The sequence below is a fragment of the Ursus arctos genome, unplaced genomic scaffold (assembly GCF_023065955.2).
Source record: "Ursus arctos isolate Adak ecotype North America unplaced genomic scaffold, UrsArc2.0 scaffold_13, whole genome shotgun sequence".
Lineage (NCBI taxonomy): Eukaryota > Metazoa > Chordata > Mammalia > Carnivora > Ursidae > Ursus > Ursus arctos.
Genome location: NW_026622797.1, coordinates 50,177,367 through 50,197,680, shown reverse-complemented (window position 1 = coordinate 50,197,680; position 20,314 = coordinate 50,177,367). Strand labels below are relative to the sequence as shown.

Sequence of the window (20,314 nt, the reverse complement as noted above, 5' to 3'; positions counted from 1 at the left end):
CAAATACATGTACACAATTTGAAATCAAGTACCTAGCTCAGTTAGTATTAGTGAGTGGTGGAGTAGAGGTCGAATCTGGGAAATCTGGTTCCAGAGTTGGTGTCTTTAATTATTACTCTTTTGAGCCTCTTTAAGAGTTTTTGATACCTTAAAGGTCCTTTTGGATACCACTGCTGTCATACAGTAGTATCCTTGGTTTCTAAAAGGTTAAAAGTTTCAATTTTCTGGAAAATTCATTTTTAAAACACTTCTTTTCCTAGTCAACATGACAAAATTAGTTACTACCCTATTTTCTAGCAGGTACTGATTTAAAAAAGGCACTGCAGGTCTTCAATAAGCCAAACTAACTGCATTTCATAACTTCCTAAAGGTTACTTCAATTATGCCTTATCTGTAGCTGTTAAAGAAAATGAATTGCAGACTTTGAACAAATTTTGGCCAATCCACCAAGAGGCAGAACTGCCAACAGCAAATGGCCTTGTTTAAAAAGCAGATGTAGATGCTAATCACAGCACAAACCTCACAGGCTCTTGGTGAAGGTGTGGCTGGAAAAACTAACATGGGAACTAACAGTTCTCTTCTCTCAACAATCCTCCTAATCAGCATTTTGAAAAAGAGCAACAGCCTCTGCCATGACAACACTGCTGCAAATCCCTGACACAGATCTATTTCTTCATTAGTGTATAATATGAACACACTAATTTTCACTATATGAAAATTCTTTGCAAATGTTGACAGTAACACAGAAAGACTATATACATATTGTATCACTGTGTGAATCAGTGTTTGTACACTAAAGGTACTGTTTTAATTCTAATTTCTAAATTTATTAAAGATATATTTATGAATCTATAGCAATATCCTTAAGTGAAAGAATGAATGATTTGCCACAAATGCAAAATAAAAGCATTTCTTGACTTTTGGTGTCTACCCACTTGTAAAACTAGTTGAAAAGTAAATATAATTAGATCATTTGAATGATTTTTCTCATGCACTTGAGGCGCTTTTAAAAAACTGTCTAGATGTTTTATACCAATAACAATACTGACAGTAATTTTGATTTTAAAAAAATTACAAAAGCAGTATGTGCTTTTTGAAACACACTTCAACAAGGCAACAATTGTGTAACATGTGAAAGCTCTACTCCACTCTCCCTTCTTCAAGAGAATCACTGCTTATAGATGGGTGCTAGCCTTCTGACATTCAAAAATTTTAAATAGAAATGAAGAGATGTAGAAATGTTATTTAAAAAAAAAATCCTGCTATAACAAATGTACTGGTGCTTCTTTTAAAATTGTCATTAACTCTACTTGGGAACTTAGAAATATTGAAAGTTCAGGTACCTCTTTTTCCAGTATCCAGTCTTCTATGAAATACATTCTAATTACTAGATTTGTAAGGCTGATTAGCCATTTGTATTCTATACTCTAGTCGGGAGTTCCATCCCTGAAAAGTGTTTTATTTTAAAGCACTATGGAACCTTGCTATTTGAAAGAGTCATGTTATTGTTTGGTCGAGTGAAGTTTTCCTATAAAGCACTACTTCCTAACTTATTTTCCCACATGTTGGATGTGTTAAAAATAAAATACAACTCTACAGGCGCTTCCTAGTTTCCTCAACATAATCCCACAGGCACTGTAATCAATGTGCAAGCTAAAACGTATCTCTTTATCTTCCAGTTTACATGGCTATATTTAGAGGTTCTAGATCTGGGCCAGAACCAGGATTCTGCACACAAATACCACCAGAAATAACAGATCTATTCAAGCACGATGACTGGGGATCACTTCTACTCAAAATGAGAAAAGATCTGTTATGACCTGCAAACAGACACCATAAATGCTATTTCAACACTTTCACACAGTTTTCTCTCTTTGATAAAGTTTCCAAAGAACCAGTTATAACAACAAGTTTTGTTTTTTTTTAGGTTGTTATCTGTAAACCATTCGGAGCATATTACGTACCTTTGAATGTTAAAATCTAGAAAAGTTTATTCTACAACCCTCATGAGAAGCTGTCTTCATTTAAAGTTACATGAATATATGTAGTATACTCACAATGTAGACTCCATCTATGAAAACTATAAACACTAAAACTGAGTCATTTACGTGAGCAAAGCTGCAGAGAAATTACTTCCTATTTAGATTTCTTGAACTAAGGCAACACAGCATTCTGATTTCAATTCAAATTTTAATTACTATTTCTCTACTTTCTCCGTGTTACCTTTTGAATTAAGAGCCTTTTAAAGGTTCAAATTTTAGTTAGGTTTATTAGTAACTTTCAGATGGGGCCCTATTTACAACCACTTAGGAAAAATACAAAATGTTATGATTGAACAGCTTTCTGAAGGCCATTTCAGACACAAAAGGGATGGTTAATAAACAAGGGTGACCACTGCATAACGTCATAGAGCTGGCAGAACATACGTATTCCAGGCAACAGGATCTTTTAACTGACTCAAATGTATTTTTTTCCTTTTTTAAGTAGGAGGCAAAGGGGGGGGGTGTCACTGATAATCTGTTTTGACAAGACGCTGAAGGTAAAAAAAATCCACAGGCTGTTCTAACGTAAGACTAGAGCTTTGTTCGGTTCTGACTTGTGGAGACTTGCACAGAAGACGTTATTTACGTTTTGGAGACTTCCATTTAAATGACCGAGGCAGCTGTCTCTGCCAGCCTCAGCATTTTCTGCCCAGGGCCGACTCACGATGGAAACCGTCTCCCCACCCACCACAGGCCGCCCCTGTACCTGAGGGGCGCGGGCCGGCCCGAGACGCCCCCGCCGGGCAGGGCGGCCGGCCGGGCGGTTGCTCCAGGGGCACGCACCCTCCCTGAGGGGCGTTCTCCGCAGCTTTAGGTACGAAGGGGGGGAGGCGTCGCGACCTCAGTGCAGCCCAGGCAGCTCTGCCCGGTACCCGCCCGCCCGGCCCCTCGCCCGGGTACCTCGTCCTGGCCGCGGCCCCCGCCGCACTGCTTGCAGCCCAGCAGCTCCGAGACGGCCAGCGAGGCAGTGTACGCCTCGTTCGCTGTGGTGGCCAGGCGCATGTCGGCGCGGGGACCGCTGCGGACGTGCAGAAGAACCGCAGCGGTGCCGAGAAGCCGAGCGCTGACCCGACAGCCGAGCTTCGGGCTGCAGCGCCTCAGTCAGCGCGGACCGCGGCGGTGGTGCGGCGCGGACAAACAAGCCGCGCCGACAAACAAGCCGCGCCGCCCCGCCCCTGCCGTCACTCCGCCTGCACGGCGGCCGCATGCGCCAATGCCGGCCCGCGGCGCCGCGGAGTCCCGTCCCCTTGGCGCGGAGGGGCGGGCGTTGGTGGGCGGTCTGACGCGGCCCAGCGAAAAACAACCTCGAGCATCCGAGCTCCCCCCAGAAGCTAATTCTCGCATCTCACGGCTTCGGTCGGCTGGCACTATGGCTGGAAGGTGCAGCTCGAGCCCTTAGGCGTGAGTGAAAGGCAAATGTGCCTCTCCCCCAGCATCGGCAGCCGAAAGCCTGCCCTCCTTCCACCTGCTCGGATTCATTTACGTTCAGCGAAAGAGCAACCAACCTCTATGCTGACCCTGACACCACCAGGAAGAAACAAGTTCGCTTTACATTTTATATATTGAAATCTCCCTCGTCCTTTCTCATAATGCCCAAACAAATCTGAATGGGTCCAGAATGCTGGAACAAGTACAGGACTATGACCTATATTCAATATAAAATTAGTTTTGGTAAGCTATGTGCAAACTATAATATCACTGTCCTACACAGATAATAAGCCTTGGTAGCAATCTCTGAATTTCCTTTTTCTTCGCAAGTATATTCGAAGGCTCTAAAATTTCTAATGTTCTCTCATAAGTGCCCTGGGTTCTAAAGAAAGAATTTCTCTCTCTCTGAAATCTGATGAGGAACTTGAGAAAATATAGATTATAAAGGAGCATAAACAACTGACATTGTTGGACCTGGAACACGAATCTCTCAAGTCCTGTGTTAACACTATTTCCTTACAAGGTTCATTAACTTCTTTTAAAAATCAACTTCTAAATAAGATCTCTCTTTTGCATGTTCGCTCCTGTGTTTTCAAAAGATTACATGTTCGGGTTAGGAAAAAACAAGTTGGAACATTCTGACATAAGGAAACAAGCCCAGTTTAAATCAATAAAAACTGACAGTCACAGAGCCAGGACTCCTAAACGCAAATAAGTTTCAGTCTTAGAAGTGAGGTTACAATGTCTCAGAGAAGAATAAGTTACTCTTACAGCTCTTCAAATACCATATTTTAAAAGCAGGTTAAAATGGTTATTTTTTTTTATTTTCTCCAGATAAATAAGAGAAATCTGTATGTTCTCATACACTGCTTTTACAAATTGCTAAAGCATGTGAAATTTTTTTACTGGTCAAGAAAAGCAATTTTAGGTTAATATTAACATAAAAGAAAAGGCTACAGAGGCTTCCAAGCCCTCTCCCTCTGAGCGCGGCCACAAAAGCAAACAGTATAATCAAATGCCCACTCAGTCACAAACAAACAAACAGCAAAAATAAACCCAGTAAATCATCCAATTTGCAGCAATACCCTCCAAGATAAGCTGGTTGTAGATGAATGCCTTGGAAACATAAATGGACTTGATATATGAGACTGTGAGCCATACTGCTAGATAATGAGAGAAGTATGTGAAAATGATCATTCTGCTTCTATAAGAGTTGAGCTGTGATTTTTATTTTCTGGAAAGGATAAAACAGTGGGGTTAGTTGTCTAGTAGGGCATAACCTTGTTTGTGACATTAAAATGTCATTTGCAAAATGGAAAATGCTTGACTTTCTATTTTTTTAATGAGAGGCAAGGGAAATGCATGCATTTAGCTAACCCAAAAATGGTTTAAAATAATTAAATGCAAATCAAAACTGCAGACTATATATATATGATAGGGTTTGATCCTTAGAGCTTGATAAATATTTATTGAAGCATACAGTAAAATTGTATAGGAAACTGCAATTAGGATTATTTTTTCCCCAGAAAATTTCAGTTTAATTATTTGTTTTGATGCTGCCTTACATAAAAAGAAAAATAATTTTAACTCATATTCTAATTCAGTGGTTTACTGAGGACATTTAAGTCATTAAATGTCAAGATTCCTTTCTGGTCTCTATAAAGACTGACTTAAGTTCTTCAAAGAGTACTAATTTCTGCCCTTTACAATAGAGCAGTATGGTGAATTAGTTACTTTATTCTCCAACATAAAAGTGTTGCCTCCAAATAAATCTGCAGTAACCAAGAATTCCAACCAATGTATTTACCTGCAAATATTACTGTGTAGCTTTCACTTTTGGAAATGTTCTGTTTCAAATCATTCAATAAAAAGTATGTAATAGATTTCACTTCTTGAGTAGGCCAGATGTCCTGAAGGTGCTTCTCCTAATGAACCCCCTGTGCTAGGCATGTCATGGCATGTAATAAACATCTGCTAAAAAAAAAAAAAAAAAAAAAAAAAAAAAAAAAAAAAAGAAAGCCTGAGCACAGAACAGTAATTGGAAAGAACTAGGCTTTTGATATTTATCATAGGTTATCATTATGGGCCAACAGTTACTTTATAAAGTCTGCTACTTAATCCTGATTATTTAATCCAAGAAGTAGTAGTGATTCTGAAATATTTCCTTTCCTCTAAAAATGTTTTGGTAGACTTACTCAGCAGTATCAAAGTGAGGTTTTTGCATGTCATTATCAGTAATGGTCTCAATTCTTAATTTTCTCAAGAACGAGCTGCCATACCTATGTAAAAGCAGAGTGGTGTCAAATGACTTTATCTGAGCTGAGAACTATGATGTATTAGAGAGTCTGGACTTGAAGCTGGGGTGTAAAACAGGCTTTCTGAAGGAAAAACATCTGAGCTGGGGCTTAGAGGATTGGTGGAGAGGTTTGGTAAGAAAATTGGGGTAGGGGAGCAGGAAGGAAGGCTTGAGAGTAGAGACAGAGTTCTAAGCAAAGGAACCAGCGTGTGCAAAGGCCCAAAGGCAGGAGAGAGAGTGAGAGTGGCCCAAACAGGAGAGCTGAATAAAGGAAATTTATTTGGTCTGGAAGTAGGGGTGGTATGGACAGTGACAGAGTTCAAGTAAAAGATCAACAGTAAGGAGGGACCTTGTTCAAGCTTCATTAAAGAATGTAAATTTCATTCTTAAGTCTACTGTGGAGTTATTACAAGTTTTAAATAGTAGAAACACATCAGATTTGCATTTCACTAAAATTTAGAAAAATATATTGCAAGGGGCAAAACTGGAGGCAGGGAGATGAGTTAGCAAGGCTGTTGAGGCAATTTTGGCGAGGCAATTTTGGCAAGGCAATATTGTACGTCTGAAGAACAGGAATGAAGCAAAGTGTAGGGATAAAGGTGGATTTTGTCTCGAACATAGTACATTTCTTGAGAAAGGAAATCATGCCTCATATTCTTGTTTTTGAAATTGAGGAAATAAATCTCAAATTAGCTGCTCTCCTGACCAACTGGCTTTCCTACATCCATTAGACTTTTAAAAAGTTAATTCATGGAAAAGAACAGATATATTTTAGTGGAATAAATACTTACCAGGCTAAAAGGCCTAATTACACTTTCATGAACTACATATTAAACCCTGAATTTTCCCATTAACCAAAGAAATTATATTAAAGTATTACAGATTTGTAGATCTATTCATTAGAATCTGAATTATATTTAATAATTGGTTAGAAAACACACATAGCAGTGGTTTCAGCCATTAAACCAAAGACTGCCTTTAAGAGTGAGCTTAAAGCATTCTTGAAAAATGTCCTATTGTCATTTAAAACATTTTATTTAGAATGAGTGCTGGTTTATAAGATTACTTCTGCTTACTAATTTTGTCAAGCTTTTTCTCCTCCAGCTCATATCTTCCTGTTTTTATATATATAGCTTCTCTGCTAAGCACTTTTTTTCCTTTCAACATCATGTTTTGAGTACAGTGAGATCCTTTTAGCACTGAACTTTAATTTTACATTGTACTCTTATTTGTCCTCTACTTTTTTCACTTCTTCAATTTAATTTTTAGAATTTTATCACTTATAAAAGAGCAAGACTGTTGACAGATCTTCCTCTCATTCTCTCCTTTGGGTTTTTTTTTTTTCTTTTAGAAATGCAGTCTTAAATCTCTGCATAGGGTTTTAAAAATTTGTAGGCCATCACCCATATTTGTAACTAAACAATATTACAAATGTCAGTGGTTTTAAATTAGAAAAACACTTTCCCCCAAAGAATAAGCATGTTAAATTGTGATCAGGTTTTCCACGTTAATGACTAGTAACTTACCAACTTCTACCTATCAGACACTAAACAACTGACATATACAGGGCAGATAATTATTTCTATCTCCAAATTTATAAAACAGAAACTTATAAAGTATGAGTAACTTGTCCAAGATTACAAAAGTAGTAAAATGCCATCAGGGATTAGAACCCAGGTCTGTCTGAATTCAGACCAGCAGAAGCTGGGTTGCTTCTTTTAATGAGTATTTTACAAATTTTGATAACTATGTATTAGTCTCAGTTCTTGATTCTGAGGACAAAAGGGAAGGCAAAAAAAATCTACCTTTCTTATGATGAGATCTGGTTAAAAAGAAAGAAAGAAAGAAAGAAAGAAAAGAAAAAAGAAAAGAAAAGAAAAGAAAGAAAGAAAGAAAGAAAGAAAGAAAGAGAGAGAGAGAAATCATGGAATGAGTGATCTTGGTCTTTGAGAACTTCTCTCCCCTACTTCTCTATCCCTGTCACACCTCTTAGCGTCTTTTCTCCGACCTTTGGTAACCTCATGCTACCTAAAGCTCCTCCACTACAGAACTCACCTGAATCTACCCTAAGACTCCACCTGAGTCTACTAAAAGGAACTCATACTACCTACCCCTATTTCTCTCCGAATAACTGGTTAAGTGCTAGGAAGAAAGGCTTCTTAAAATAATTCACACTATTTATTGTATGAGGTACTGATATCTCATACTAATTTATTGAGTTTGACTCAATAGAATATAAGCTCCATAAAATCAGAATTTTTTTTTTTGGTTCAGTGCTGTATTTCCAATGTCCAAGTGCCTAACACATAGTAGACCCTCAATAAGTATGTATTGAATGAACTCCACAGAGATATTGCTATTATATAAAAAAAAAAGCTTAAGTCAAGTGAAAGTTTAATAATGAATTTCAAGTTCAATATTCAGTTTATGAAAAATTTGGGCCGTCTAGACAAACATTTTTGGAGGTTTCGGGTCTACTATACAGGCGGGCAGGCTCTGCTTGGGAATCAGTTTGTCCGTGGGTTCAGCTCTGCTAAAGCAACTTCTATTTTTTCATAGTTTCTCCTCATTTTCTCGTTGGGAACCCACAGATACTCCCAAGCTTATTTTTCTTCGCTTGCTCTCCTTGCACTACAGAGATAGCTATAGGTTCAGGCAATGGTATATATGGCTCACTTGTTAAGTCAGGCAGGTCCTTACAAGTCAGACACTGCCTGTATACATACCATTGTTTGACAAGATTCATGAACATTCTGTAACCAAGTTTGGCTTTCAACATCTTTAGGCCTAAGGTGAAATGACAGGAAATAAAGTGTTGAGATCTCAAAATTAAATGGGAGAGCTCATTCAAAAATGCCACAATTTTTAGAGGTGAATTACTTTTCAGCATTATTGTTGAGTTAAATAATAATTGGTTTAATTTGGAATAGGAGTAGGTTCAGGTAAATGGTGAGTGTGGCAGGAAATTGAGAGTTAGGACTTTATCACATACATACTTAGGAGCTACTGAAAGTTTTAAAGAGGGAGAAAAAGGAAGTGATACAAACTCAAAAAAAGGTAACCAAAGATATTAAATATGTGACATATTCAAGTAGAAAGTATTTCTCAGACAATGCACATATACTACTGTGTTGTATGATTTTTAAAATACTTTTTGAGGAGCTGGATTTCGACTCTAAAACATATATGAAAAAATATATATATTTTAAATTCTCAAAGTACTTCTGTTTGTGAGCATAAGGTAAGAGCTGGTTTTAATATGTAACCTATAGGGGCGCCTGGGTGGCTCAGTCGTTAAGCATCTGCCTTAGGCTCAAGGCGTGATCCCAGGGTCCTGGGAGGGAGTCCTGAATTGGGCTCCTCTGCTGGGAGCCTGCTTCTTCCTCTCCACTCCCCTTGCTTGTGTTCCCTCTGTCGCTGGCTGTCTCTCTCTGTCAAATAAATAAAAATCTTAAAAAAAAAAAATGTAACCTATAATTTTTTTAAGTTCCTTTATTTATTTTTAGTAATCTCTACACTTAATGTGGGGCTTGATCTCACGATCCTGAGATCAAGAGTCGGATGCTCTACTGATTGAGCCAGCCAGGCACCCCTAAAATCTTTTAATCAAATCTTTTTTTTATTTATAACTACTCTGACCTCACTATCCATGCCCACTCCACCCATGATTATTACTACTGTGTAGTGAATAGAGATTTACAATATGTTTTTCTTACACAGCTCAAAGAATCCCCACTCAGTTCCTCTGTGATAATCTTTAGTTGTAGGTCCTTCAATCTTTTAAATTGCCTTCTTTCTTTGCCCCCTTCTGAAATCTCTAGTTTTCCAAGAGGGTATTAAGTTGTGAGCCTAACCTAGTCACAAAGTACAAGGCCACATCTAAAGACTACTTGCATGTTATTAAGCTTCTCAGAAATAAAATGCCATTCACTGAACTTTCCCTTCTGTTCTTCTGCCTTCCAAAATCCTCACTGTAACTTTGTAGGCCATTTTCCCCTTTGTCCATAGAGTACATATACATTCAGGACATTGTAGTTCAACAAAAATATTTATTTTTACTTATCACTACTATCTTTCTGGTTAGCTAAAAATATTCAAAAAAGATAAGGCAACTTTAAAATTATGTTTTTTACACGAGCTTAAATTTGAACAGGATTCAAGATCATTTCATTTGTAGTAACAGAAAATCCAGTTTTCCTAATTTTTGGCAACTGACTGAGAAATTCTAAAATAGGATTTTATTCAGATATTACAAATTGGAGAAGGTAGTATTCTTTCTTAATTTGTTATAACTCTAATTTAAAAAATACATTTTGGCATAGGTTTATGTACAGATGTCAATACTATTTTACCAATTAACAGAAATCTTAGTATTATGTAAGCACTTAGCATTCAATTATTATTTATAGATATGTACTGAATGCCAAATTATATACATTTAATTTCTTAAATCCTGTGAACAAGCAGAAATATCTTAATTTGAGTTTGGGTGTCTATTTTATTTAGACTTACACCTCTCATATAAGTCCCACAGCTTGAGACTCTGTTAGGGAGCATTAAATGTCATCTAGTTTACTACCCAATTCTGAAACAAACAAACAAACAAACAAACAAACAAAAAGCAGAAACCGAGTCTGTAAATCTCTTACCAGCCCTTCCAGTTTTAGCCCCTTCAAAAAAAAAAAAATTTTTTTTTTAAGAGTTTATTTATTTGACAGAGAGACAGCGAGAGAGGGAACACAAGCAGGGGGAGCTGGAGAGGGAGAAGCAGGCTCTCCGCTGAGCAGGGAGCCTGACGCAGGCCTTGATCCCAGGACCCCAAGATCATGACCTGAGCTAAAGGCAGACACTTAACGACTAAGCCACCCAGGTGCCCCTAGCCCCCTCAAATTTAAAATGAAGGGCTGGTGAACTTAATATTCTCTCAAACTTTATTTCAGCTCTAAAGTTCTGTCTGTTAATATAATTCCTGATTTTATCAAGAGTTAAGCTAACTAGAATCTAACCTCCTCCTGCACCAGGCTTGTTCCATTACCAGTGATTTTCAAATTGTATTTCTTAGGATCCATTCCTTACAAGTACTTTAGAGTTATTATGAAATATTAGATTTAAGCTTTCTTTTTCAAGGCAACCTACTAATGTATATCAACATTAAATGCATTGGAAACTAACGTAATAATAATTTGTTGCCACTAGTAATTCAGTTCCTGGACTAAATAAAGCTTCTTTTATCATCTCTGTGAGCACATGTTTGAGCATTTTTATAAATTTGTCAGTGATGAGGAAGGGTATAGTTAGTGTGTTCTAGCCTTTAAAAAAATTCAGGGCTATGTCTGCTGGAGTAAAATTGTATCAGTGAGTAGACTGCTACAGCATGTGGGTACTTTGCTGTGTGAATCCAGATTTCCTGGATATTATGCATACAAGAAAATACAGAAGTAATACTACAGCCATAATCCATAACCCCTTAATTTCAATTTGTTTAAAACATAACATAGCCTCATTGTTCACACTGACTTGATAAATTATTTATTTAAACTTACAGACATCATTAATAAAATGACAGGTTTAGATATTGCATCGGAATTCTGGTAATACTGTTTGACTACAGACTGTGCTGACAAAAGAACTGGTAACACATTTCAATATCACTGCCTTATATATATACCCCACATCTCCTGATCTGCACTCTAGAACTCACACTGGGTTTGGAGGATCCATGCTGGTCTACATCTCCTTACATTACCCACCGAAGGCTTGGGTCAGGCTTTAAGGTTCAGAGAATGATTCAAGGATTTCTGCTGGTTCCAGAAGAATGCAATTGGGGGGGGAACGCTTAAATTCAAAGTCTCATTCCCATCAATGTTAAATAGAGCCTTAAAGAGAAAAGGCTCTTAGAATCACAATGGTTTATGACAGTCTACTGAATTACAAACCAAACTGGCCTTCAAATAAAACTTTCATTTAGCCTGTCCTGGATCTGGTCTATAACTGAAAGGATTATCAATCCTTCAAGCCCTTCTCCAGAAAACACGAATAAAGTCAATCTTGTCCTTCAGTGACACACATTCCAGCATGATCAATAAGAGTTTTCCTAAATGACAAAAATTTGACCTAAATTTCTTAGTAAAGGTACAACATGGTACTTTGAGACTGTTTTTATTAACAAGATATTACTGATATCCAAATAATCTTTTGTTTAAAATAGGTAGGTTCTTAAAGAATACATTTGTTCTCTACAATTAGAACTTTCTTTTTTTTTTTTTAAGATTTTATTTATTCATTCGACAGAGAGAGAGAGAGAGACAGCCAGTGAGAGAGGGAACACAAGCAGGGGGAGTGGGAGAGGAAGAAGCAGGCTCATAGCGGAGGAGCCTGATGTGGGGCTCGATCCCATAAAGCTGGGATCACGCCCTGAGCCGAAGGCAGACGCTTAACCGCTGTGCCACCCAGGCGCCCCTACAATTAGAACTTTCTGTCAGAAACTTCAACTTTCAAGTTTCCAAAGAGATTTAAAAAATTAAACCACAGTACCTTAATTTGCACAAGTATACAATTAAAACCATAAAACCCTAAAATATTACATATTAAATTTATACGAATTGGGGGTTTGAAAAATATCTAAGCTTCAAAAGATATCAGAAAAAAGTATGTGGATCAGGAAAAAGAGCAAAGCAGAGTCAAAAGCAGGATGCAGCTCAAGTAGGTCACGCTCAACTTTTAACTTTTTCTAAGAACAAAAAAAAACAAGCTTAGCAACAGCTTTCAGCCAACCACAAAGCAAACAGGTAAGGACTCAACCATTCCAGATACCAATGAGGTCCAATCTTCAATGTTTTTTAAAAAAAGTTATACAGTGTCGGAGCAGAGCACATTATAAAACAGGATATACTGTCCTGAGTTAAAAGTAACAAAGATAAAATCTCTTCACCAATCCTTAAAAAAATATATCAGATTTTGATAACATAGTGATAATTTTGTTTTCAACCTTACTGTACCAGATACTGTACCTTAAAGTCACCTTTAAAATATCAGTGTAATTGTAATAAAGTATAGAATTATCTTTCTTGTTTGTGGCTGGAGGATAAGGGTGGGAATATCTGTAAGAAAAGATTCTTTTTTTAAATTCCCTAATACTCAATTTCCAAAAATCATTGGGGGAGGGGAGGTGGGCAACAATGAAATGTTATAGTCCAAATCCAAAAATATGAGTAAAAACAGTCACATACAAATATAACCTTCAAAGCAAGCAAGGACACTAGACAGACTGCACAGTGCTATTCCATGCAATTTTTCCGCTTTATCACTCAATACATATCCCTCATTGAGAAAAACATTTTCTGAGGATTTAGAAAGGATTTTCAAGTGCTACAGATTTCATCATTGTAATGTTTCGTGCAAACTCAGTATTTGTTCAAACTGACAGAGTGTTACTTGCAACAGAGATATATAAACACTGTGAAACAATACTTGATAGTTTTCTTCATTTTGCTTTTGCCTTGCCAAATTTATAAAATATTCTAAAGCAGTTACCAATCTTTTCTGTAAAGATCTTCAAGAACCACCTTTTGTTTTTTCTTCAAGTATTGCTTAAACCATTTGCTGGTTTTAGTTCCCTAAAAAATAATTGTTTTAAGTAGATCAGCTTGACTTGTCATATCAATTATTTCCTGTACTATAAAACATAGGAGGTTTATTACTAATACTGTAGGATGCTGTCCAAAATGTATGTATATTTCCCCTCAATAGTTCATTATATTCTACACACCCCAAGGAATGCGGGGGGAAAATTAAATAGTATTTGGAGACTAGCTCTACATTTTATTTATTGGTGATACCCTCATTCATCCTTTTCCTCTATCCTCAATTGTCACAGATAATTAAGTTGTGTTGAATCAAGAGAAAGGTAATTCCATCATTTGAGAAAGACACACTTTACACATCAAGCTCATATTTTCCTTGGGCTCTTAAATCTTAATATCTTTAAACAGTATCCACGTATCCACCTAAATCTTACTGAAGGTTTTATCAATTACTTAACACATTTATCTATACACCACAGACTGGTTATATAGTTTCTGTTAAATTCATGAACCTCTATATTTATTCAATATTCATTCAACCAATACTAATTAAGCATCTATTATGAGACAAGTTTCTTCTCCCCAGTCTGTCTTTGAGAACAATATCCACATTTTCTTCCTTTTTCCTCCCTCTTGCTTTTTATGATTTCCTATGGTGATCCACCCACTATAGTCTTTTTGCTCCTAAAGGGGCACCTGGACTGAAGAATGCCTTAGACTACAAAAGCAAAGAGGTACAAAGGGCTTGGAAAGCAGGATTCTGTGTTACAGTGAACATCTGATAGTTACAGTAGCAGTTAGGTAATTTTGTGCCAATTGATGGAGAGCTTTAAAACCAGTAACTCAGATTTTTAGTCTCAGATTTGATTTTGGAAGTAGACAGACACTATACTTCATGGTTTCATATTTGATAATATTAACAGAATAGCTAACACATATTGTTACTAGTATGTATCAGGTACTCTTCTAAAGCATTTTACATACACTTTAACTCATACTTAATATTTAACTCTTTTTAACTCATTTGACCCTCATAATACCCCTTTAGATAAATGCTCTTTTCATTTTAGAAATGGGAAGCTGAGAGATAGGTTAAGTATCTAACCCAAGGTCCCACAGGAAGCAAGTGGTTTAAGGTTAGAACTCAAGCCTGTCTGACTCCAAAGGCGCGTTCTTTTACTATACTACGATGCTGCCTGATAATATTTTAATTTTCTTTCCACTGTTAATATGCCAGTGATTGTGCATCCATCAGGAAAGAGGCTAAGGGACCATAAACTCTTCTCTTCATCCCTTCCTATCCTACTCTCACTATTTTCCATGCAATCTCTTCTCTATGACTGTTCACCCCATCCTCTGTGCCCCACCCCTACCCCCAAAATCATTAGAACATCATTCCTTTCCAGGAAATCTGAACTGGCTCCCCACTGAGCCTACTGCCAAAATAGAAAATGCTCCATAACATCTCTCAGTATCCCTTCTCCCTGGCTACTGCCTTTCTTATACACTTAAATCTGATCCCAGTTTCCTCTATTCCATTTACCTACTTTTGCCCCTCTCTGAACCTTTATTCATTGCTTCCTGACACTTGAAAACATTCCTCCCTCAGTTTCACTAACAATATATTCTTACAACTTCCTTCAAAGGTCTTCTAAAATTTCATCTTCTGCACAAAATTTTGTAAATTTTGTCATGCTGAATGAGGAACAACTTCTATCACTTTACAGTTTACCACACTGATACTGTCTTTTAATCTCGAAAATACCATGCACTATATTTTGGATACAGTTAATAATAACTATTTGTGGATGTACTTGTGTTGTGTTTACAGTTTTAAAGTACAACCTCAGAGTTGTATGTCCCTTTTGGGCTATGTTGAGAGTACATTCTGTTTTAGATCCAAGGATTTGGGGAGTGGAAATGTGTTAATCTTGCTTTGAAATTATAACTACTAGCACATGGCACAAGTATTTAAAAATACATCTTCATTATATTAATAGGATTTGTACATAGGACAACAAAGAGAAAGCAATAGGCTTGAGTCTAAAACATCATCAAAATAGTTAAATGAGTAAAATTATCTTTTAGCATAAATAAAATGTAACATTTTATGTAAAAAGAAAAAATGAAAACATAAATGAAGACAAATTGGCACACATTTATTAACTGAAATTTAAATAAAAACTTAAACATTTTCAAATAAAAAAGAAATAATCACTTTAATAGACTTAAGACATTAGAAAATACTTCAGTTTTTTCTTAGTGGCTAAATATGAGTATTGCCTACTCAAAAAAATGAAAGAACTCAGAGTGATTTATTTGGTAGGATTAAATACAATGCTTTCTTACACACATATTCCCTCTCTCCCTCTCTCTCTCTCATATACCTTGAGGTGTTTCCTCCCACATTTGAAAATTTGGCCAAAATAGCTAATTATTACAGACTATTGATATAGTAATACCTCATTATACCTGAACTGAGTTTTTTGGGTCAATCTTAAGAACAGAATCTAGAACAAGCAAAAAAAAAAAAAAAAGACATAAAATAGATGCCACAGAGTTTATATACCAAAGAATATGTACCATACTCAAAGGAAAACCTTTGGCCCGCCTCTCTTAGAGACAATTTACTTTTACTTTGTGCAAAAATATGACAAGTTTATTTATCTAGTTTGATGTCAGCCATTTAATGACAAGGGAGGAGTCAGAAAAATTCTAAAAAGCAGAAATAAGAACTTGGACAGCACAATAGTAGGAGGCCATTTACTACAAGGATACTTAGTCCTAGGCCATAAGGAGCCCTGATAGTACCACTCTCTGACAGATTACGGTAATAACTAACCTCCATAATAGTGATTCTTACTCATGTTGAACAAACCACCTAATTTGTTGGTTGTAAAATGTACGGCTGAACTGACAAAGTAACAGAAATCCTCAGAAGTAAAAAATGACCAACAGGAGGAATCCAAACAGGTAATAATTACTGAGGTTGGTAGTTATGGATCCCCAGTAACCTAGAGCAACAACATGGGGAAGAGAAGACAAAGCCTAGGACTTGGGAAATTGGGGGGTAAACAAAGACCCGATCATAAAGCCAAACCCCAAGGGGCTATACTATCAATGAACATGTGAACTAGGAAAATGAGCCCATCTACAAAAGGAGATAGAAAATGTGCCTGTTTCAACTTTTGTTCTTGGTGGAGGATTTAAGATATCTATCTTTGTTTTTTTCCCAGGAAGCACAATGAATCCCATGCAGAATAACTGAAAGGAAATTCATGTCTTGACATATAGTAAAACCAAAAAATTCCAAGGAAAAGGGAAGATCTTAAAGGTTACCCAAGAGAAAAGCCAGATAACCTACAAAGGAAAAATTAAACTGATAGTCTTTTTTTTTTTTTTTAAGATTTATTTATTTATTTGAGTGAGAGAGAGGAGGGGGAGAGGGAGAGAGAGAATCCTCGGGCAGACTCCCTGCTGAGCAGTGGTGCCCAGCGAGGCCCATCCCAGGACTTTGAGATCATGACCTGAGCCTGAAATCAACAGTAGGCCGCTTAACCAACTGAGCCACTCAGACAACTCTGACACCTATTTTTTAATAATGGAAGTCAGAGGACCACGGAATAGTATCTTCAAAGCACTGAGAGAGAAAACAGCCACTCTTAAATTGTATTAACACAAGAAACTGTCTTTCAAGAAAGTGAATGTGAGAAACACATCTTAAGAGATAAAAAGTAAGTTTACCACCAACAGATCTTCACTGAAGGAAATCTGTTTCAGGAAGAAGCAAAATGATACTAGAAGGAAGTGTGAAAAATACTATGTAGCCAATAAAGAAAACGTTCTTTGTACTTGAGATTTTCATTCCATGGGTACAATTCTTACCTATGCAGAATAGTACATTCTCTAGGAATTTTGAATAGCTTTGTGTGAACATATGCTTTTATATCTCTTGGCTTGGAGAGAAATGGCTGGTTCCTATAACAGTTACAGGTTTAGCTTTTTAAATAACTGCCAAACCATTTTCCACAGTGGTTGTATCATTTTTACATTACTACTAGCAATGTATGAGAGTTCCAGTAGCTATACACCTTCATCAACACTTAGCATGGTCAATATTATTTTAATCAACCTAATGGTATAGTGCAGTGGTTCTTAACCTGAGGATGATTTTGCCCCCTAGGAAACATTTGATGTCAGGCTACATTTTTGATTTTCACAGCTGGTGGGTAGGGTGGGTTGCCACTGGCATGTAGCTGGTAGAGGCCAGGGATGTACCAAATATCCCAAAACACGTAGGGCAGCCCCTCACAATAGAGAATTATCTGGCCCAAAATGTTAAGTTCCGAGGTTAAGAAGCCCTTGTGTAGTAATATCTCATTGTGGATTTAACTTGCATATCTTGAATGACTATTGATATTGACCACATTTCAATGTGCTTATTGGTCATTTATGTATTGTTTATGAAGTGTCAGCTCAAATCATTTGTCCATTTTTAAAAATTGTTTTGGTTGTCTTGTTACTGAGTTGTGATTGTTCTTTATACATTTTGAATACAAGTGGTTTGATGTATGTGGTTGCAAATATTTTCTTCCAGTCTATGGCTTGTCATTTCATTGTCCTAATAGTGTCTTTTGAAGATCATAAGTTTCAAACTTTTTAATTTTGATGTAATCCAATTTACCAATTTTTTCTCTAATGTTTTATACTTGTATATTCTAAGACTTTGCCTGCCCCAAGCTCACAAAGATTTTTTTCCTGCTTTCTTCTAGAAGTTTTATAGCTTTAGGTTTCACATGTAATAGACTATAAAAAAAATAGATTATATAAATAGACTATATAAAATCTTGAAATTCTCAAGATTCCTCCTGACTATATAAAAACTAAAGTAGTCTTTCTTCCAGCAATTTGAGCAGGCAAATACTGGAATAAAACAAGGTTAAACAACATAGTTTTACTTATAGTATCCTTGGGTCATAAAAAGGCATTTCTTAAAAGCAGTATTAATTAATGTTACATGGAAAACTGGGCAGCATATACCATAGAAACAGAGAATTCACTACTTAAAAATGATTCCCCCGGGGCGCCTGGGTGGCGCAGTCGTTGAGCGTCTGCCTTTGGCTCAGGGCGTGATCCCGGCGTCATGGGATCGAGCCCCGCATCGGGCTCCTCCGCTGGGAGCCTGCTTCTTTCTCTCCCACTCCCCCTGCTCGTGTTCCCTCTCTCGCTGGCTGTCTCTATCTCTGTCAAATAAATAAATAGAATCTTTAAAAAAAAAAAAGATTCCCCCAATCCCAGGACCTCGCACAGAAAAAAACAAAAACAAAAACAAAAAACAGTCCATGGAAGCAGTGTGTTGGGCAGGGAGATCCTTTTATTATTATTTTTTAAAAAATATTTTATTTATTTATTTCAGAGAGAGAGAAGGAGAGGAGGAGCAGAGGGAGAGGGACAGGCAGGCTAAGCATGGAGCCCAATGCAGGGCTCAATCAAGGAGATCCTTTTAAAAAGCCTCCTAAACCATGGTTATTTGTATCAAAAAATAACTCCAAAAATATACCAAAAAATCTGCAGCTGAAGAAATGAAAAATGTTAATAGAATTGCACAATGGTGTGTACTGGTGACATTAGAAAAGATTATCTTTGAACTGAGTTTGAAGATTACCTTGAAAAATTTACACTATCTCATGTAGATTTAGATTCTAAATTGTTCACTTGATAATAGTCTAAAATTCTTACAGCTTCATACCTGCTCTGAAACAGAGAGTGTATAAAGATGATGATTTCAAGATGCTTTTCCACCTTCTCTATGTAAGAAAATTGTTTACTATAGAATATTTGCAATGATGTACACAATAAGTGGGGGAACTAAAGTAGCAAAAACGGTCCTAAATTCTACAAGGAATTTCAGAGAGCTACTATTTCTACAGATTATAGAGCTCTGTGTCCTAGAAAGACTTTTTCCTAGCCACTGACAACTAAAGATGCTATTGGAAACAGTGGAAACCATGGCTTAAAATACAGTAATTGTACCAAAAAGGTGGTCTCCAGGCTAAATACACATGGATCGTAGCAGTTTTACTATTCAGAACAATCCTTATGAGTGGCAGGGATGATTTTGCTTTATTAAATCTTTTTCTTGAGTACAAATTATTGCCAAAGATGCCGTGAATGCTGACTTTAAAATGTTGCCACCTTTCTACCACCTCCTCTCACCCCAATCCAAACCTTTTCCCAATAAACAAGCAAATCTGTCTACTCTCTGTGTTTTTCTTAGTTAAGAAAGGAAATGTTCATTATTTTCCTACATAAATTTGTATTCAGTTAGTCTATTTTGCTGAGCTTCTTCAACCCCTTGGTAAGGTTCTTAGATACAGTCAAAGACCGACAGATAACACAAGTTCTTAGATATTAAGGTAACCACCTAAGAATGTTGGACCCCCCCCCCCCCCCGCCCCAGTACAAGTGGCAGGTAAACATTAATGAAATGGCCTTTTGACTTGGCCATAGCTTTTCCTGATACTTGGGAATTAGACTCACATGTCTGCTTCCTCCGATTCTCCATTCTCTGGTCCTGTGTCAGCATGAGCAAGATCCCTAGCTCTGGAGCCCTCAGAATCTACGCATTAGTACCTGAGAAGAAGTCATTGCTAGGGCCCCCCTGATCTGAGAATGTGGTCTAATGAGAGGTATAAAAATCAAGAAGAAGAAGAATGGGTTCTGGAGAAGCAAGGATATCAGAAAACTACTTAGGACTCTGAATGTCCACAGAGACACGAACAGTGCTCTATGTCCAGAGCATTTATGTAAAGATACAGACTGCTAGTAACGCATTCTTATGCATGCAGAGTACAGGGTGGAGGAGACCATGGGAGATTTAGTGTATCAATAGATGAGGCAACCGAACTTTTGTTCATGTCTCAAAATATTCTTTTCTTAGCTGCCTAAAATGATTTCATCCGTGA

The 20,314-nt window shown here is 37.0% G+C and overlaps 1 protein-coding gene across 2 annotated transcripts in view; it reads right to left on the bottom strand.

The window, feature by feature from the left end:
• The window catches only part of SESN1 (sestrin 1), a 110,742-nt gene that overhangs the window by 18,374 nt on the left and 72,054 nt on the right, over nucleotides 1-20,314 (bottom strand). The window contains exon 1 of one of the 2 annotated variants that reach the window (XM_026511668.4): nucleotides 2,943-3,251. The exons of the other annotated variant lie outside the window; for it this stretch is intronic. Coding sequence (XP_026367453.1) covers nucleotides 2,943-3,044 — 102 coding nt within the window. The 5' untranslated portion in view covers nucleotides 3,045-3,251. Of the gene's footprint in view, nucleotides 1-2,942; nucleotides 3,252-20,314 lie in introns of those variants that run through there. 2 annotated transcript variants of the gene reach the window in all.